The 21,870-nt window shown below is 41.9% G+C and overlaps 1 protein-coding gene across 4 annotated transcripts in view; it reads left to right on the top strand.

Moving 5' to 3' along the window:
- The window catches only part of ZNF451 (zinc finger protein 451), a 125,221-nt gene that overhangs the window by 70,428 nt on the left and 32,923 nt on the right, over nucleotides 1–21,870 (top strand). For all 4 annotated transcript variants that reach the window (XM_088455925.1, XM_088455922.1, XM_088455924.1 and 1 more), the window contains 6 exons: nucleotides 1,364–1,475; nucleotides 2,166–2,316; nucleotides 2,627–2,753; nucleotides 6,398–6,551; nucleotides 9,931–10,078; nucleotides 15,743–17,376. In XM_088455925.1, the coding sequence (XP_088312051.1) occupies nucleotides 1,364–1,475; nucleotides 2,166–2,316; nucleotides 2,627–2,753; nucleotides 6,398–6,551; nucleotides 9,931–10,078; nucleotides 15,743–17,376 (2,326 nt within the window). The remainder of the gene's footprint in view (nucleotides 1–1,363; nucleotides 1,476–2,165; nucleotides 2,317–2,626; nucleotides 2,754–6,397; nucleotides 6,552–9,930; nucleotides 10,079–15,742; nucleotides 17,377–21,870) is intronic.

The following is a 21,870-nucleotide window of genomic DNA, read 5'->3' as shown; positions in this document are numbered from 1 at the left end:
ACAAGAATAGCGAGCAGTTCATACGCTGTACGATGTACTCGATTAATCTAATAGCGGACATGACGTATGGTGCGAGCGGCAAGGGGGCGTTTTTATCAAATAAACGAGCGTATGTTTTGCTCACTCGTTCAGACTTAGAGGTGTGAACAGACTGCAATGTGCGAACGGATCATTTGCATAGCCACCCCTTGTTTTTGAACGAACGAACGCAAATAGCGAACGGCTCTGAATGAGGGCCTATGTCACTACGGCAAGAACTGAAACTTGTGGGCGCCAAAGGAGCAGAGCAGTATTATTGATTCTGAGGAAACTGCTGTCTGTGTCCTATTACAGAGGAACGGGGCAAGTGTCACATTGCAAAGAAATGTATTGGTGTTATGTCACAGTGGAATGCACATCAAAACCTACAAAGAAGGTAAAGGGATGGAGCCAGACACAACCATCGTCAAGCAGACTGGCCTCTGCTCTGCTCCATTGCTGGTCATATGTTGCAGTTCTTACGCCTCATCAACATGGCTTGGCATCCACTTATCTAACAATCCATTCATTATCTGCACTGGTGTATCTTTTGCAGCACAGTTTCATTATGAACTATGGGTGGGGATTCAATTAACCAAGGTAATTTACAGCTTTCTAACTGAAAAAAGATTTGGAATTGAATAGCCCCAGGCGTTAAAGCCTGAGGCTTCCACCTTTTTTCACTCCTGTTAAACGGGGCTAATTTAATTTGGCCCTATATCTTCTCTGCAAATAACTGGAGCAGCTGTGGATTATCTGAGAAGAGCACAGTGACTATCAATAGTTATTATCTCCATATTTTTAATGAATCAATTGTTGAAACTAATTGCATGAGCTGCTCTGGATGACTAACATCATATTGACTTCACAATATGAATCCTATGATATTGGGATCATATTGTCTGGATGCCCTCCAATAATTCATACATATCTGGATTATTGGACTTTTCACAATAGAGACACTTAAGTCATAAAATGAATTACTGATGGCCACAGAGTGTCTATTTTAATTATTAAATCTTATTTGATGATATATATTTGGAACTTATGGAGAAATGCTAAAATCTCTGTGCTATTGTATGTTTATTAATATTATTATTGAAAGTATCACCAATGCAATTATTACATTATTACTGGTCATCACTTTCAAGATGGCTGTGTCATATTTCATATGTCAAATTTTCTGGTTTTTTTTTTGTTTGTTTGTTATTTTTCTTCTTAGAAAGTTTTCCCACAAAGTAGATATTTAAAAAGTTTTATTTTGGAAAACCCGTTACAACTGCTAATTAAAGTATCTCTATTTTTAACTATGTTTATGAAGTTCACATTTGTTTCTGATATGCAGGAGAAGTTGAACTTGCAGCATGCTCATGGTTTGCAAGAATTGGAATTTATCAAGGATCTCCCTGGTGCAAATGCTGCAAAGATTTGTGTAAATGAGTGGCTGAAAATGCCAGGTGAGCAAAATAAATAAACGAATTCTCACTTAACTGATCCCTATTACTACATCTGTGGTGGTGCATATACTGTTTATTTGTGTCCTTAGCCTTTAGCCTATATGTAAATGAAGAACTTTCAATTACTTGATTTCTTGAACAGTGTTGTATATAAATGATTCCTATTCAGCAAGTTTATAACCTAGTGACAGGTTATCAAGTAGGTCATAGATTTATTTATATAGCATATATTCTCTTTTTCTTTGTGTCAGTGACTGCTTTTGGCTAAACAAACAAAAATATATATTTTTCGTTAAAATATTACTCAAGTTGGGGAATTAAAGTGATTTAGGATTTTTGCTGAAAATGTACTCTAAGGAATTATGTTGAAAAATATAGTTGGACATTTCTTTTGAAAGCTGTTAATAGCTTTGTGACATAACTTGCATAATATAACTATGACTAATCATTTGTGACCTAATGACAAAGTTGTGCTCTTAAGAAAACATGTATTGCAGTTTGAGCTTAGTCCTCTGAAGATCAAGGTCTGTATTGGTTTTTACTTCTGGATTTAGGCTGGAGCAGGTAGAGCTATGATTAGGCATATTCAAATCATTATTTTGGTGGTAAACATGTTTTATAGCATAGTAGATTTGTGAGAAGAATACTTTGTAAAATTGATGTCTTCCTTTATATTTTCACATTTTTAAGGCCTCAAGCCAGGTAATATTAGTTCCAGTCGCAGGAATGTGTTCAGTCACAGGGACCATGTCACCATGAATAGTCAACCAATCACTTGTCCTGTTATGCACTGCAAAAGAATATTTGACAATGGGCAATTGCTGCTAGGTCATCTTAAAAGGTAAAATAAACATTTTATTGTTCATGCTTGAATCTATTTCTTTTTGTAGATGAAAAGTAATTTACATTGTGTTACTCTCGTTCTTGTATCCCTTTATAAAAGCACTGACCTGAAAGATGTATGTTTCAAAAAGTTAGACCCTTTTATAGTATACAAATTTTATTAGTAAATTAAATGTTATGGGGAAAGAAGATAATGCTGCAGTTTATTCTTTTGGGCCTATTGGTAATGTCATTTTTCTCATTACTGACTGCTATTTCTGTGACAGATTTGTGATCTGACTTATTGTGCTTTTTGTTGTATTTTTAAGGTTTGACCACTCTCCTTGTGATCCAACTATTTCTCTTCATGGAGTGTGCAAAACCTTGTATGCCTGTCATTTGTGTCTTCTACGGTTTGTAAGCATATCCGAATATAACAACCATCTCTCTGCAAAGGTTAGCAAGTTCTTTTTTTTTTTGTATTATTTTACAAGCCATAATGTATTTTAAACTTGTTGTTGAGAGGAAGTCGTTATGATGCTGATTGTATATTACCTATAGCATAGCATTTAGTATGTACTGCTAGAAACTGACTGCAAAACCTTCATGGAAATCTTAAAGCACATGAAAAAACAGGCAGTGCAGTCCCTCCTTGATTCATAAAAATTAGTTGCATAATTACTGTAATGCATAAAAGAAAAAGGTATTTTACTAGTGACTGGAATTGGGCTTGAGGTGGTGATTAGTTAAATTAAATTGGCATGCCTGTATATATCTCACAAAGACTTGGTTTATAATATAACAGTCTCAAGGGCCATAGCAGAAATAAACTCCAAACGAATTACCAGTGAAGGGATCCTTGGTAAATGTATATATTGGAGCCTGATGTTTTGAATTAGACTTATCTGTCAGATGACTGAGCTCCATTTAGTCAAATGATAATATCACAGTGGTTGAATAATTGGAACAGGTTTGTTGTGTAGTGAGCTCCAACCATCTCAGATTCACAGAACCTCAGGTTGCTCCATCGGGTGCCTATTCATTTAGATGCCCAGCAAGGAGCGTCTATAACAATTGAATCACCCCCTAGATCTGCTATGGTCCTTGACACTGTTATGTTAGAAACCAAGTCTTTGTGAGGCTCACAGGGGCGTACTGCCATCTCTGCATGCCAGTGGAGCTGCTCGGCCAGGCTTTCGTGCCAGGCCATCCCATCAGGCCATGGTCCATTCTGGCATTTGCCAGATGGCCAGTCCGGCCCTGTGAGCTACAGACATGGACAAATTAGTTGCTACCCTTCAGCTCATCAATGCTTCATACCTCCTGAAAAGTGAGGAAATTTAAAGCTACTGTCTCATGTATACCTGCATGACTTTGGTATGTCATAGAACAATGCTAAGAAACTGTGCAATTAGATAAGTTATTGCTTTTTTTCTCCAAAGATATTCTAAAATGGCCTGGACAGATTTGTTGGAACCCTAATCAGCCATTCGCCCTATTTAAATGGAGAAAAGTAGTCAGTCTGCTTTTTGGTATTATCGTGTGCACCACAGTGAACATGTACCAGAGAAAGCAAAGTAGAAAGTTGTCTGAGATCAGAAAGGAAAAAATTATAGATAAGTTTGTTAAATGTAAAGGCTATAAGAGCATCTCCAAGCAGCTTGTTGTTTCTGTAACTACAGTTGCAAAGTTGAAAGTCCGTGGGACTGTAGCCAGCCTCCCTGGACATGGCCTCAAGAGAAAAATGACCCGGTTTAAACAGAAGGATAGTGAGGATGGTAGGAAAATGGGCAAGGAAAACTTTCAAATAGATACAAGCTTAACTTCAAGGTCAGAGTAAACCAGTGTCTGATCACACCATCTCACACTTTGAGCGACAGTGGGCACCATGGAAGAAGACCCAGGTGGACTCAACTTTTGAAATAAAACATAAAAAAGCCAGACTGGAATTTGCTTAAATGCATATGGACAAGCCAACATGCTTCTGGGAAAGAGCCTCCTTTGGACAGATTAGTCAAAACTGGAATTTTCTGACAAGTCACACCAGCTCTATGTGCACAGACGAAATAAAGCTTTCGAAGAAAAGAATACCATACCTACTGTGAAACATGGAGGAGCCTTATGTTTTGTGGCTTATTTGCATCAAGTGTATTTTATTGGTTTTTCAATAGAAACAACATATACAAGAACATTGACAATATGGTTGATGTGCTGCATGTGGTATGGAGTGCCTTGAATCTGTGCAGGGCACAATTAAATCTCATTACTATTAAGGTATTCTGTAGCAAAACATACTGCTAATTGTGAGAAAGCCGTTTTCAGCCACAGGTCATGGGTCTTCCAACAGGGTAATGACCCAAAACACACAGCTAAAAACACACATGAATGTATAACAACAAATTAATGGTCTATTCTGAAGTAGCCTCCTATGAGCATGGAACTGAATCATGACGAACTTCTATGGAAAGGGCTGAAACATGCAGTCTGGAGAAGGCATCCATCAAAACTAAGACAGCTGGAGCAGTTTGCTCAGGAAGACTGGGCCAAACTACTGTTTGACAGGAAATCTTGAAAATAAGGCAGCTGTAATAGAGAAGAGAACAGTCTGTTTTGGTAAGAGATGTCAACATAGTGAGTACTAGTGGCCATTGTAATGGCTATGGCCCTGATTCTGGAAGAGCGCTCGCTCTGAATCACAAAAGGCAGCACAAAAGGTTGATGGTCGCGATGCTCAAGATCATTGCGACCATCGGGCTTCCGACAAGACCCTTGTGGTAGGGTCTCATGGCCGCAAGCCCCAGAGAGTTTTCGGCTCTAACAGAGCCGGAATCTCTCCACTGACATCACTCGTGTTTTAATCTGAAACATTATACAAATTATTTTATAACTAAAAAACTATTAAACTATTTGCAAACTAAGATGCAAGATTGAGGAAAAAATAGCACATCAATGGAAAATGTTTCAGAAGGAAAGAGTACGCAACTTGGGAATCCCCAGGCTTCTCATCTCACTCAGAAAAGGGATAGGTGTATGTAGACTCATCTGTATGATTATGGATTGTACAAAGAGATATCAGAATCATTTATGATAAGATATTATAACCAAAACATATCTGGGAAAATATACATATAAACCAGGTGTCATAGATGTGGAGGTAGACATGTCTGCTTAATGTAGTAGGGGTTACATGAGATCCTAAAGAGGAGAAAACAAGTATGCAGTTCATATACACATACATGCCCCCATTATTACACTGTGGTGCAGTGAACAGTGGAATATGCTGCAAAGTAAAAAAGCTCTCTGCTCTGGTGCTTCTAGCACACTCTGGTCTGTATCTCAGCAGTTTGTTGCATTAGCTGAGTGTGCAGCAGAGCAGAGAGCGACACCCCAGGCAGGAAAAAGGAACTGCATGGGTTGTGCTAGGTGTAGGGTGCTAGAATGAACACTATGAAAGCATTCATAAAGAAAATGTACTGTTGAATCTCACCTTGTCTTTCTACTGTGGTCATAAAGTCTGGGGTTTTCACACCTTCCCAAACTGCAAAAGTTTAATTTAACCACTATGAGTGGCTTTACAGTGTTCTCCCCAGAAAATATTGCCCGGCGGTATAAAGAAGTAGCCAGGTTTGGATAGTGTAATACTTTGCAATAATGAAAAATGTTTAACTCCTCATATTGATTTGGACTAGAGATTACAAATTATTTCATTATAAAATTGTTAAACTCTTGCAGATATAGCCCACTTGCTGGCAGGACACAGATACAGTATAATTGTGTCCAGCTCTGCATGTCTGCAATCTCCATCTACCCTCTCTGCAATGTTTCTGGCATCCAAACTGCCCTGCCTCTTTAAAAAGGGGGAGTCACAGTAACAGAAGTGCAGCACAACCTTGTTTTTGACCTGTCAGACGCCTGAAACAGGATAGTACTGGGTGGCATGTAAAAAAAAAAAAAAATCCAGGCTGAACGCCCATGAAATTGATTTTGGGATCACTGCTTTATTTGCTCTTTCAAAGTGGCTTGCACTAGTGCCACTGATAACTGTATGCACCTCTATAGTTGCTCCAGCGTTATCTTATTTCATGATAAATCTCTTTTAGGCAAAGCTGGCAGATGGCCATGAAATAAACTTTCCTCCACTGGTTATCCAGTGCTTTGCTTGTCCTAGCTGTTTCCTTCTGTTTTACCAAAGAGATGAATGTCTGAAGCACATGTCTGCAAACAACCACTTCCACCGTACTATTGCTTTTAAAGGTAGGTTGAAAATTGTATTTCTGTGAATGTCGTGTACAATAGCTGTTCTTTATTGAACCTCAGGAAGTACCTCTTTATTGTCATAGCGAAGAATTTCCTACTTTTGTACAATGTATTTGCCAACCTTTTGGATTGGCTGTCTGTGACGGGCAAGCTAATAAACTTCAAGGCACAAATGTTCAGCCCTCTAACAGGTTTATTAAAAATTTGAAAAATTCAAAGAGTCTGAAAATGACCTTGTAAATGGCCACATCCCTCATGCCAAAATGGCCTTGCATACCACTTTTGCTCCAAAATAGCTCCTAGTGTCTTCAAACTCGCACTTGCCACAAAATTCCCTTGCAACCTTCCCCAATATGCCACAACAGCCCCCTTCATACGGCACAAGCAGGGTCTTGTAGTGAGACATTAGGTATGTGGTTTTTATTAATTACCTTGAAATTTTTACCCGGTAATGGCTTTTGGGTTGCTGTTGACGATATTAAAATTGAACCGCTATACACACCTGCCTATACCTTCTAAGGATGACGCTAATTTGCGTACGCAGTCATACAGTAAATAAAGACTTAGACATGGAATCTGTGGTTCCAAAGCACAAGTGTTATTCAAGTAAAAGTTCAGACAGTTACACGCAATTGATCCAGACACAATTTAGGCGCAAAAGGAATTATACAGACCCAAGTACAGTATACATACGCAGCGCTTCCGGTACCAGATGTTAGGCATCAGCAAGAAACCCCTCAGTCAGCATTCAGCACGAAGACTAAAGACCCAGTGTTTGAGCACACATATTTATACCCCCCAGAATAGACAGGACAATAGAGAAGTTTGCTGCTGATGTCATTGGATCCCAGGGGAGAAGCATCTGTTACAAAGCATTTAACAGGCTGGTTCAAATAGACTCTCCCTGCCTCTAACAGCTGGATGTCTTTCCCTTCCCGCCCCCTGTAACATCCTAACAGTTGTTCATGAAATATACATTTTGTTGCTTGTAGCCTATGCGATCCATAACTCGAGAATGCATGATGCGACCTCCCCACCGATAACACCGGAATACTGTAAAAAGAGTACGCATCAGTACGAAACCAAACACGACTTGTTTAGCGTGTATAAAACTTTAGTTATCAAATATCTTTATATCTCAGCATTTAAACTAACTGAACCAACTTAAATCATATACTTTAAAGCTTTTTAAACCTTATGTGTGAATATGTAATGTGTGAGTATTCGGGGTTTGATATGAAGACGCTAGTTAACTGGGGACAGATGCGTGCGCATTTAGCTACTAAGCGGTATTTTCATTCGGGGTCTTAAGCATAATGTGTGTATGTGAAATGGTGAAAGATGCAATCGAATGATGCTAATAATTGTGCATTCGCTACTGGGCGTCATGTTAGCAGCTCAATTGTGCGTAATGTGCGGTGTTTATGCGTGAGATTCCATCTATGATGGACTTAACACATATATATATATATATATATATATATATATATACACACACATCATTCCTCACTCACAGTTTCAGACTGCAATGCAAATGTGACCTCCAGCTGTGAAACTAAACCATCCTGTCTGGGTATGAAACAAAAAAATGTTTGGATTCAGACAAATCCAATTGTGTAGATCAACGCCTGGATTATATTACAATTGCCAACAGGGATTCCCAATTTGTATGTGAAACACTCAGTTTCTGGTGCATTGTCTATTCTATTTAGATTAAAAACATTGCCATCTGTTCTTAGCTCGTGAGTTGTAACTTAAAGTGACGCTGGTCGCAAAATGGCGTCTTGCAGATTCTTGTTTCTAAAATGGAGTCTAACTGCCATTCGCAAGATGGCGTCGCGCACGCTTCAATTTTAAACTGATCTTGTCTCAGCCAATTATCCAGCTTTGACACTGTGGAATTAAAAGTCAAAGACTTGACCTCAAGCTGGGACTTAAACTTCCACAATATCTCTGCATTGCCAAATATTATTTTACAGAATTCTATCTAGTTTAGGTTGCAAATTATTGTTGCTAGAGTTACATACCTTACAATTTCTGCCCTATCTGCAAAAGGAGGGAGAGCACTCGGCACAGTCCCCCTCCTCTTCTGGTAGACTCTGCGACCTTGCTACGCTGAGAAGAGGTTATGTGATGTGGAAGTAAGCTGCTTCAGTCTTATTCTTCACTACTAATGCAGAGAACAAATTAGAACAGCAGCAGCCGGCTGGGAGATTTCAGGTGATGGTTGCACCATTGGTCTAGTTACTGAAGCACAACTGTAAGGATGCTTTTCTATTTCCCTCTGAAAGGCAGGAAGATATTGAATAAACATTAAAAACTCTTTAGGGGGTCTATTTACTAAGCTGTGTTAGGAGATAAAGTGAACGGTGATAAGGTACCAGCCAATCAGCTCTTAACTGCCATGTGACAGGCTGTGTTTGAAAAATGGCAGTTAGGAGCTGATTGGCTGGTACCTTATCACCGTTCACTTTATCTCCTACCATAGCTTAGTAAATAGACCCCCTAGGTGTGTTATGCGCTTCCAAAGTTTCAAACAAGTGACTATTCTACAAGCGTCTCTACACTCGTACCTTTTATAGGAAAGGCTGTAATCACAATTTCCTTTTTAATGAAATATATATTTGGTGAGAAATACGTTGTTCTGAACCTACACTGTTGTGTAGGAAGGGTGTGAGTTACCAATGTTCTGTATACAGAGCTATGTAGTTCAAATCTAGCACAAAGCATTTAGTATACTAGGCTACTTCGTAGCCTGCTAGAAAAAAGTGATCAGACGTCAATGGAAGATGATGTGGTGCTGGATGTGGAAAGCTTACTAAGTAGTATTAAACGCCTAATTAGTATTTCATCATATGCTTCAATGTGGCTAACTTTTACCCTTTGTCATATTCTTCAACTAACATGGTGTAATTTGTTCCCTTTATAACAAATTGAGCAAACCATATGGATACAATAGTTCTGCGTAAACATTTTCCTCTGTTAAAAGGGAAAACTGGTTGAATGTTCAGTTTCATCACCATGTCTGACCTAAAAATATAATCACAAATACTTTGCTTTGGATTCTGGCTGTCCTGGCTAGCACTTAAACAGCCAGCTCAGTTCAGTTCGTGCATTCATTTTGTGAGCAATTTGCTTGTGGTTATACTAGTATAAAGGGCAAGTGCCTCGCAGTCTCAGTAGTAGCTGTGCTTACAGTTTAGTCTAGAGTTGTTTTTATTACATCACTATGGATTATGGTAAAGAATAAATCTTAATTTATATTCTATGGGAATAATATAGTTGAATAAATAATTCCTTTTGTTCCATTTGCTCTTTGATCTGTTCATTGGTTGCAGTTGTTAAATCTTTAATTTGATTATTTTTTTTACTGCAGATGCGAAGGGAGTCCCATGTCCCATACCCATTCCATCATTTGCTAAGAAAGTTTTGATTGCACTTTGTAAGGACATCCCTTTCCAGATTGTCTGTACATCTTGTCGTCATGAACTGCGTTCTCATATGGAACTCACTGCTCACTTCAGGTGGGTGTTTATGACATTTGGTGTGTGTTCTATTTTTTATCTTTTTGAATTAAATACAAAACAAAAATAGCACTAATCTAGATAAAGCATGATGGTGCACACTTTTCCTAATATTGTAAAGAGCTAGGAACATGTGAGGAGACATTCGAGGAAGAGTAGCAGAAAGTTATTGTATGAGTGTGTTCTGCCTAGTAGGGGAAGAGCAACGTAGAGAATGCCAAGGGCCCCAAATGCTTTTATGTATGTATCTAAGGATTCCGAAAAACGAAACCAGAAACACATATACACACACACTATAATATAATATGGCATCTAGTGTTCACTCTAGGGCAGACAGGGTGCCTGTCCGAAAAAGCCATTTCAGCGTGCGCTGAAGGTGTGCCTGAAAAGGGGGTGTGGTCATGCAGGAATGGGGGCATGGCCTTGATAAGTATCCCCTTTTCATCACTGTAGGGGTCATGTCCAGATGCTGGACTGCCTCCAAGCTCTCCCTGCAGTATGAAGAGATGTCGTGCACATGCGCATGGCATCTATTCACTCACCGGTGATTGTTTCACGGGAACTTTCCTCCCTGCAGGACACTGCGGCCCGCTGGTGGGGATGGCTGTTTTACTGGGCGCGCCAGAAGGACAGGATGCATGTTAGTGCTTTCCAATCAGCTAGGGCGTGGTGTCCCGTTAATACAGCCTAGCGGAAACACGAATATCTTCTATAAATAATACATTTATTATTCATTTTACATTTGTGTGAAACTATCTCAAACACATACTCATGTAGAGTCAGTACTTTCATATGCAGCTCTTCCTTCTTTCCTCTACAATACTGTTGTATAAAGAAGAGTTCATGGTATCTGTGTATGGATTGGCCAATTGTCATTTGCTCCCATACATTACTAGATTGTTCTTCCAACCAGACGGGTTGGACAGATCTTTAGGTGTGTACCAACAAAAATTGACATTAATCATGTGAGGAGCTCTGTCTGTTAGAGAAGTAGCTTGGGTAGGCAGTGGCCACTGGGTGACTTTGTCATAGGTTTTGTTTGGTGGTTTCGATGAAGATCAGATTTAGTACTTGTAATAAATACTCAGATGGTTTTATTAGTTGGGCATGACCGTGGAGCTTGGTTGGACATTGTTTGAAGAAACTGCTGGCTCACTGGTAATAGTGGTCAGCAGTTCTAAGTGATAAACGTCCATTAGTGGTTATTTTAACTAGTGAAGTGGGGTAGCTGAGACAATGATAGACCCCTACACCCCCTAAAAATGTTTATTTTATTTGTGCAAGTAGTAGGTTAAGGAAAAGCAATATGATTTTAATGGTTTGTGTACAAACACTAGCAGTTTAGGAAATCTTGCTGAACTGATTTCAATCCGATCAGTAAGAGGATTATTGGTACTTACCATTTAGATCAGTTTCTTTTAGTACATCAGGTGGGGCTCTGGAATACCATAGGGTGTAAGGAACACTCTCCCTGGAGCAGGCGCAATCTGCTAACCGTATTTGTTTGTGGAGACATGTACTGCACACTGAACAACAATAACAACGCTTAAATCAGAGTGTAAACACAAGAGTGTTACACAGAAAGGGAGGGAGCATAATGAAACCTTCCAAGCCAGGAAATTAAGATCACTGCATCTAGATGTTCGAATGTTGGATTCTGAACAGCTGTTTGGACCTGATTGAGTTTACAAGGGACAACCAGGGGATCATAAGTCAATTGGATATGGATCATTCCCTGGATAAAGATCTGAACTTCTCAATGGCAGCAAATTTACTTTGGAAACATATGGATAGGACCGAAACCTGCACCTTCAGGAAGGCCAGCTTCAAACTACTATCCAAGCTCTATTGCAAAAATGAGGACAGATGAGCTACCTTGAATGAAGACGTGTGGTTCCATTTCCTTTCACACCAGAAGTTGTATATCTTTTGAATGTAGTAGTAATGTTTCTAAGACACTGGTTTCCTTGCTTTAATCATGGTCTAAATGATCTGATCAGGAAACCCCTAAGCAGGGAGGATCATTGCTTCAACAACCATGCTTTCGAAGCTATCCTAGTTAAGTCCTTTTGGAAAAATGGGCCCTGACTGAGGAGATACGATACGACAGAAAGTCACAAAGCTGGTTTCACTGCCATGCTGAAGACTTCAGCATACCACAGCCATTTTGGCCAATTCTGGGCTACTTGATAACTGGAAGTCCCTCATCTTTGGCCTTTGTAGAGCATTAGGGAGCATTGGAATCTGCATATACTGATACATTTAGTAGTGCTGCCATAGGACCATCATTGCGACCAAAAGAGCTGCTTGAATTTTCCTTGTGCGCATTGTGACAAGTTGCACTTTGTGTTTCCGTCTAGAAGCCATTAGGTCCACCTCCATCAGACCTCCATGTTCAACAACTTGGTTGAAAACAGCCAGGTAAAGAGACAACTCACTGGGATGAATCTCGTGACTGCTTAGGAAATCTGATTTCCATGCCTGGCATGAACACTGCAAATATCACAACATGAACTTTTCCGACCATCGAGAGTTCTATGTTAACATTGCCATGGAGCTGTGGGTCTCGCCCCTATGACATTGTCCAATTGGATCTAGAGGAGACCAGAATGAAGGCCTAGGATCACTGCAGTCCAACTCTGCACACTGGCTTCTGTGATCACTGGTCCACTCCAGTTTCACAGAACCCGACCCTGTTGAGTCACCAAAATTACTGATTAGTTGTCTGTGATAACAGAACCACAAGTTGTGAGCAGTTGTAGCTGAAATGTCCACAAGTGGATTCCAATATGAAGCAGGAAGCTATTCTGGCTAGTAGATTAATAAAGAGTAGAACAGTCATGCACTGAAGAGAGCAATGCAAGAAGCTGATTCTGGACAGTCCAGATCTTCTCCGGCAGAGCTTTTATGACATTTGGTGTTGAAGATGATACGCAGAAAGATCATGTGCTGTGTTGGGATGAGGTTAAACTACTTGATCACCCATCCATGTTGTTGTTCTCTGTTGTCAGCAGCATATGAGTGTGGAGAAGAGTGTCTGACTTTGCTTTGACGAGGGAATCATCCATGTATGGAATGATCGTCATTATTAGGCTGCAAGTGTGCCGCTATGACCCTTGTGAAGATCCTCTGAAAAGAGCATTGAATTGGTAATGGGCCATGACAATCGCAAGTCTGAAGAGGCAAAGATGCCCTTCTCAGATTGTGATATGTATTGGGATATGTGGATATGCATACTTTATAGTCATGGAGCTCGTACTGCCCAATGGAATTGATAGTACCTCCATCTTGAACTTTGTGACCTGCAGATGTGAGTTGAGTGTTCAGGTTCAAGAGTAGTCAAAAATTCAGATTTTGTGACCAAGAACCGGTGGGAATAAAACTCCAGAATTTCCTGCTCTGACAGTACTGGAACAATCACTTCGGGTCATGAGATTGATCTCTGAAGGGCAATACTTCTGGTTTTGTCCCTTAGAAGCTGCATTGTGAAGAAATACCTGGGCAGAGGCCGTAAGTGTTCTAGAATATAACCTTGTTTGACACTGCTTCCCACCAACCGGTCTGAAGAAGTCGCCATCCATTGGTTGCGGATGCACAACAGAAGGACTCCTACCACAGATCGGTATGGGTGGGGTGTAGAGTCTGTCTTTCAGTAGGTATAGGTCCAGGAAACATGTCTGGTCTGAACTGGCTCCCTCTCTGGTAGGTCTAACTGGAACCTCCTGGGTAATTCCTTGGGGGCGCTCCCTGAGTCTTCCCTGAGATATGAAAGCACCGAAAACGCTGTCCATTGGTATTGCAGACTTCACTGCACAGATAGATCTCTAACCTCCCATAGTGTCAGTAATGATAGTATACAGACCTGACCCAAAGAGAACTGAAAAGTTAATAAGGTAAATTCTCTGTCTGTTTGAAAAGCATTTCAACGATAGCGTGCACCTGGCCGCAACGGTCAATGCATTATTGTGGGGGAAAAACCTAGTACTGCATTCGTGGCTGTGTTATCTATGTAGGCCAATTCAACCCTGGTCAGAACCACCAAAGACAACAAATCCAGACTGGGATAGCTTGGCTGTAACCCATCACTGTGCTACTCAGCCCATCTATCCACTGCTTTGTTCCCCCAGTTAGCTGCCAGAAATCAGCAACACTAACTCCTCTACTCATTATAATTTTTAAGGCATCCTCCTCCTAGGTAGCTAGGTCCTCGAATTCCCGCTTGCAGAGCCTGTCTGACAGCGACCAGGCCATGGTCTGCTGCATGGAGCTAATTCAGGAAGAAGTCCTGACTTACCATTAAGCGCTCTTAACCACAAGCAGTGTTTAGTACAAGAAACAAAAATCTAAGTAAGCAACACTTACATACATCCCAATTAAGATGGTGCCCACTCTATGAGCACACAAAGAAAAAAAAGTATGGGATGTAGAGGGGGAGGTATTAGATAACAAGATTTAGTTTTCAGATTGCACTCTCTAAACCAGGGGTCTTCAACCTTTGGCCCTCCAACTGCTGTGGAACTACAGATCCCAGGATGCCCTGCCACAGTTTTAGCACGCTGTTGTATCAAAACGGTGGCAAGGTATGCTGGGATGTGTAGTTCCACAGCAGCTGGAGGGCCAAAGGTTGAAGACCCATGCTCTAAACCCATGATTTTATGCCCAAGAAAGGAAAGTTTAGATCTCATAACGATTACTGGATTGGAAAAGAAAAGAGGAGAGATGCTTTACATATGCGGACTTAAAGCAGGGATGGGGAACCTCAGGCCAGGGGGCCGTATAAGGCCCCCAGAGTCATTTTGTCCTGCCCTCTGAGCTTTTTTTCTGCTAGCCTCTTTTGGCTAGCAGGGTGCCAAGAATGGCACCCTGCAGCCAAAGTCTTTGCAGCAGAGGTATCTGGAGGGTCCTTAGGACGCTGCAGACGGTCACACTGCTGTCCTTATAGCTCCCCGGAGCATCCTCAGGATGCTTCGGGCATTGTTATTTTGGTCCCGCCCTTGTGTGACATCACACACAGGGGGTGTGGCCTGCACCAGGCCCGCGAATAATGTTGTATATATCAAAATGACCCTCAGCAGAAAAAAGGTTCTTGACCCCTGACTTAAAGGGAAAACATTTTAATGCAGGGCACTGGATTTAGAGTATCTGTGTGACTCTAGATAATGCCAATAGGTTTTTCAAATCTTAACAATTTATACACCACCAGAACAAGATGAGGAATTGAGCAGAGTGTTAACAAAGGAAGTCACTGAGAATTATGTACTAATTATGGAAGATTTCAATGTGTCTGTGAACTGTAATCTGCCAATTGCTTATGCAACCAGAAGTAATGATAGTATTTCTAATGTGAAAGCATTGTACAGTATGTGATGTTTAAGTCTTAACAATCCCAAACTTGCCAAAACAATTGTAGACTATGGACCTGTTGTGTCTCTTCTGTTAAGAGGTAGGCACTAAGGTCTGGGAGTGGTACTGTATTCCAAATACCTTAGTGGCACTTAAATTGCATCCCTTTTACCAGTAACAGTTGGTAAAACTTGTATTCTTGAACAGTTACTGACACGTTTCCACTTGTACTTTTTGGCAAAACCGTGGTACAACAAAGAGTATTGATGATACATTTTTATGTATTTTTACAATGTTTATCTAGTTCTTTGTTTTACTTAGAACACGATGTCGAAAAGCTGGTCCCACCTCCCTTTCAGAAAAGAGCATCGTTGATGTCGCGGCAGTCTTCCGGCTGAATGCGTATTGTCTTACCTGTAAACTATATTTAGCTAGTGACACAAGCATTGCAAAGCACATTGAAAAAACTAATCACAAAGTCATAAGAATCTCATCTATAGAGGAATCCATTCTGGCATTTTGCTACATCAATGAAGCATACAAAACCCCTTATGACTTTTGCTTGTTGGCAACAAATGCCAGATTAAAACCTTGCATGCTTAAAAGAACTTTAAGTGACTGTAATGATCCAAGCAACATTTTGGTAAAGTGCAAGAAAGAAAATGAAAGTCCTGTAATAAAGGGGAACAGTATCGCAATCACAGCATGGTTTTGTGAATGCCATCAGCAGTTTTCAGCTGAGCATGCTGCTGAAAAGCATATAATGACAGCCAATAGGATCTCTCACAAATGCTTGGTCTGCGGCAAGCTTGCTGACGATCTGGGCATTATTCACCTGCACATGAGCAGATTCCATGGGGGTGCACATTTAAACAATTTCCGCTTCTGGTGCCAAGTATGCAGAATTGAACTGTCGAGAATAGAAAAAGTGATGGCACATGTTTCAGACTGCCATGGAGGACATTCATTTTATTACGAACAAGAAGTCTTTGAAGAGAGATCCACATCTTCACAGGCACAGTGTCCATCTGAACTACCAGAAAAAGAAACCCCATCATCATCTTCATCACCACAACAATCTAAAGGCATGTGGCAATGCCACATTTGCGAAGAGATGTTTGATTCTGAAGACACTGTACAAAAACACTGCAAATCCCTTAACATCCATCAGTTCCACAAATATTGCTGTGGCACCTGTAACAAACGGTTTCACAAACTAGAAACTTTACTCAGACACTGTCAGCTTCAACATGACGAAACCATCAAGGTGAAATATTTTTGTGGCCTTTGTGAAGATCTCCACTTTGATCAAGAAAATGACTTTCTTGCCCACTATGAGAGCTTCCATAGTTTAGATTATGGGTTTGTGCCAAAACAAATTCAGTCCCCTTCTAAAAGTCCAGAAGTTTCATCAACAACCGTTACTGAAAACGAAAACTGCCTGACATGTGGCTGTCTAGTAAATTATTCTAACAAAGCAAAGAGAAAAGAAAGCAGCAGCCTCTGCTTGGCTAAATTGTTGGAGACTGGCAAATTGTGGTATAGTTGCTCTTTATGTTCTGCAACAGACCAAACTTTTGAAGGCCTAAGTAGCCACTGCTGTAAGAAAAGTAAAGAGTCAAGCAGTACGAATGTTGTTGTAAAATGCAGCATATGTTCCAAGTATTTTACTGATGCAAACGGTGCCCAAAACCACTATCACACACTACACTGTTTTCTTGAAAAACCCAGCAGTAACAATCTTGTTGGAACCTATGGTTCCAACAGTGAGGTGTTTCGATTTACAGCCAGTGGTGCTTGTGTAAATAAAAAGCCAACAAAGACTGGCCATTCAAGAAAGTTGCATTTCGAGACTCAAGGCAGATCTCCAGCAGTCTCAACTAAGGTGTGTGCTTCACCGTCTACGAAGTGCAAAACTGATGTGAAAACACTGGAAATACACCACCATGATATAGGTATTTTATTGTATTTTCACTTGCAGATATGTTTGTTTTTGCTTTTAGTGACGATACATATTTTTCTGTTTTAGAATGCTAAACATAACACTGTAATACCAATGTATTGTTTTATTTATGACCTCTTAAGCTGGGTACACACTAAACGTTGTGTGTACCCAGCGATGCGACTGATGACCCCCCGCCTACTGCATCCCGCTGCATAGGGACGTCGGTCGCATTGTCAGATTGAGCTGCATGTAGCACCAACCTGACGATGCGTCTGACAACCCCGTGGGAGCACGCAACGGCCAGCATAGTGGGTACACACTAGACTATTTTAACAATATGTCGGCCCTATCAAATATTGTCTGTGTACCCAGCTTAACAGACCTTCAAGAGAATGTTCAAAATATACTACTTGCACTCACTCACTAAAAGGTAAACACCAATTATTTTACTTTTATATACTGCATGTAGAACACATACAATGTTATTTTTTTTATAACATTTGAAGATCAATAATTAACCTCCATTTTATGATTTAATTTACTTTTTATTTTTTACCAAACGGACGAGCAGCACCAGAATGTCCTCTGGACATCTGTGCTGCCGCCCCACTACCCCTCCACGGCGCCGTGCCACCAAGCCTGTGCTAGATACTCTCGGAGGGGCTCCGAGGAGGACTAGCTAGCAGGCTCCCCGGACCCCAGACTGAAGCCCGCAATCCAGGGGACAGGTAAGGCGGAATCCCGTTCGCTAAGATGCATACTCTTACTGCCGTCGATGGTATGCAGTGTGTATGCATTGTGCGAATGTGCATACCTTAGCGAAAGTTCATAATGCATCAGTTCGCTGCGCATAGACAGCCCAGCAGAATGAGTGACAAGGGAATCCGTTTGTAGGTGGTAACAGGGACTGGCCATTAAAAACGGGGGAGTGGAGGTGCAAACGCAGGCGTGCCTGAGCATCTCTACGGCGTTTTAGAGGTGTGTGCGCATAATTAAAAGACAGCATCATAGTACACGTCACCTGGCTTGTTTTTACACTGAAGTGCTTGCGGCAGGGTATGGTCAACCTCAAACGCTGCAATAGCATCCAATGTTACCCGATGTACCGATGGTTGCATACACTTCCTGGACATGACGTGCACAAGTGGGGCGTCTTAAAACAGGCTGGTGGACATCTGCATACACTATGTTATCGCTCTCTAAGAAATACTGGGCGTGCTAATGCATTGCTGTGCGACAGCAATGCCTACGCAATTTGCTTACACATTGTGCGAGCGATGCGGCTCTGAATCAGGCCCACTACTCCACTAGATCATTGGGGCATAACGATACTGGCGCAGAGGCATATTATAAAGGCCAGGGGACCCGGCGGTTAACGTCAGCCAGGGGATAAGACGCACTCCCTGCAGCCCCTCCTCCAGCTCAAGGCGCCTTTCCAATGTGGTCTTGGTGTTCCCTGGGCTGCTCCTCCATTACCCTCTGCCCCCACTGCGCGGCAGCCTTTTTAGCAAGCAGGTCTCCGGGAAAAGCTGGGTCCAGTTTCCCTATATACCTCTCACGGGCCAGGTTATACAGCGCTATATCCTACCAGCCACTGTGGTCCCTGTAGTTGATTTTAGTGGCCATTGCAGACATGTAATGTTTTTTTTTTTGCTGCGTTTGTATGTGATTTGTGCTAGCGCTAATCTCTACTTTCTATACTGTCAGTTTATACCTGTCCCTTTTTTATTGGGGGTTCATTGTCCCTCACATCTGCTATGTACGTGTGAGGACTATTACATACTATATACTGCACACTACACTGTGCCATATATAACGCGGTTGCACATTATATTATTACACATACTGCAAGGTGTTCATTTCACTGTATCATACTGTGTATTCTATTCTTGTGGCTATAGCTTTCAGAGGAAAGAATAACATGCAGTATGATGCTGCTCCCCTTTATTCTGGTGTCTTGTAAGTCCTGCTTTGCGGGCTTAGCCACAGAGGACCTCATTCAGGATGGTCTCTGTATTGATACACATCCCCAGGTCTATCAGCCCCTCAGGACCCACCCTGGGCTGCCTTCTCTCAAATGTTGGCATAACTTGTGGACCAAGTAGCAGTCCCCGTGGTAGCTTCCCCTATGGGATGGCCACAGCAGGTACCCCCTGCAAATCCTTTGCCTCCCCCATGGATAGACATACTGTCTACCTCAGTACAGAGTTTGGCTAATACCTCTACGGTTTTTCAGCAAATGCTGCAGAAAGATAAACCTTTACCTACTGTACTATGCCTACTAAACGTACTATATCATCTTCCCAATCCACACAGTTATTTGATTCTGAGATAACATCTGGGGAGGCAGAAGACGCAGATCTCTCTCACTCTAACTCCATCTCAGGAGAAGACGAGCCACCCTCTAAACTAAATATACCTGCTCTTGTGAAAGCTGTTAAAGCTATTCTACAAATAAGAGGATGAACCCCGCTCCTAAGAAAAAACATGCACTTTTTTAAGCGACAAAAAGTTTTTACCAGAGTTTCCTCACACTGACCAGCTATCTGATCACATAAGTGAAGCTTGGACTATGCCCGGTAAAAGGTTTCAAATTCCGAAACAGTTCAGTTCCTTTTACCCACTTCCAGCAACTGATTGTACTAATGGGAAGTTCCCCACAACGGTGGATTCTCATGTAACACGTCTAGTTAAAAATGTCACCTTGCCCATTCATACTGCAACCTCCTTGTAGGAGATTACAAATCGACGTATAGAAACTGGTCATAAATCTATATACTCTCTTACAGGAGCTATTACTCGTCCTGCTAGGGCTACGGCCTTGGTGGCAAAAGCCATTGAGAGTTGGGCAGAGGCCCTAGAAGAGACTTTTTTTTTTTTTTCCCCCTGATGCTTCGAGGGAACAGCTGTCCTACATATCTCACATTAGAGATGCAGCCTCCTACTTAGGTGAAGCAACTATGGATATGGCTCTACTGGCCTCCAGGATATCTGCCACTTCGTTAGTGGCCCGCCGTATTCTTTGGCTACATTTCTGGAAAGCAGATTCAGAATCAAAACTGGTTCTAGGGTCTCTGCCTTTATGCCGGAGACATCCTATTTGGTCCAGGAATTGATAAAATTGTGACTAGTTTGGTGACTAACAAAACGGCGTACCTGCCCTTTGCATATAATACACAGCCGCGGACGTCATCCTTTCGCTCCTTTCGCCCTCAGGGCAAAGCCAAGGGTCAGTCCTTTCCATGGCAATAGACATCAGCCAAGTTGGCTGATCAACTGGAAAAAGTCTTCCCTGCCACCCTCACAAAGTATGGTACATTTGGGAGCCCTCCTGGACTCTCGAGTTCAGAGAATCTTCCTAACGGCGGACAAGATTTCAGCACTACAGCACAGACTACGCAGACTGCTTCACAATCGCAGTGTCAAATCACTCTGCAATGCGGGCCTTGGGATCAATGGTCTCCACCTTTGACAGGGTGGACTTCGCCCAGTTTCACTCCAGGCCCCTGCAACACCTAATCCTCTCCAGGTGGAACGGGCTACCCCATCTGCTCAAATCCCAGATGATGAGCCTCCCCCCAGAGGTTCGTCTGTCCCTAGCCTGGTGGCTACAGACTTCCCATTCGAATTAGGGTCATCCCTTTTGGATCCCGGACTGGGCTCTCCTCACCACGGACGCAAGCCTCCGAGGGTGGGTCACAGTAACCGGTCAGCACTCCTTCTAGGGCCGATGGTCCCCAGTTGAGGCAGTGTTGCCAATCAACATTCTGGAGCTTTGAGCCATCTACAGAGCTCTCACTCTGGCTCAGAATATTCTGACAAACAGGCCAGTACAAGTACAGTCCGACAACGCCATGGCTGTGGCCTACCTCAATCACCAAGGGGGCACTCAAAGTCAGTTAGCAATGATAGAAGTTTCCTGCATTCTCACCTGGGCCGAACACTATCTCCCAGGCATCTCTGCAGTGTTCATCCCGGGGATTCTCAATTAGGAGGCGGATTTCCTCACCTGTCACGATGTGCATGCAGGAGATTGATCTCTGCATCCAGAAGTTTTTCAGCTTCTAGTGGACAAATGGGGTCTTCCGGAAGTGGATCTCTTGGACTCCAGACACAACAACAAACTTCCAATTTATGGAGCCAGAACAAGGACCCCGACGTGGCCTTCATAGACTCATTGTCTGTGAAATGGAACTTCCATCTTCCATCCAATATCCCTGCTTCCTTGAGAGCTTCGAAAGTTCAGACAGGAGGGAGGCACAGTCATGTTTAATAGCTCCGGCCTGGCCCAGACATCACTGGTACTCCGATCTTCAAAAGCTCTCCATAGACGTTCCTCTTCAGCTCCCTCTATGAGTAGTCCTGTTGTCTCAGGGTCCATATCTCCATCCGGACCTAGCCCGTCTGTCTTTAACGACTTGGCTCTTGAGACATCCCTCCTAACGGCTAAGGTTTTTTTTTTGTTGGTTTTTTTTTTTTAGCCCTGTGGTCCAGACCATGCTAA

The sequence above is a fragment of the Taudactylus pleione genome, unplaced genomic scaffold, assembly GCF_031769625.1.
Source record: "Taudactylus pleione unplaced genomic scaffold, aTauple2 ptg000678l, whole genome shotgun sequence".
Classification (NCBI taxonomy): domain Eukaryota; kingdom Metazoa; phylum Chordata; class Amphibia; order Anura; family Myobatrachidae; genus Taudactylus; species Taudactylus pleione.
This window is presented reverse-complemented; position numbering and strand designations above follow the sequence as displayed.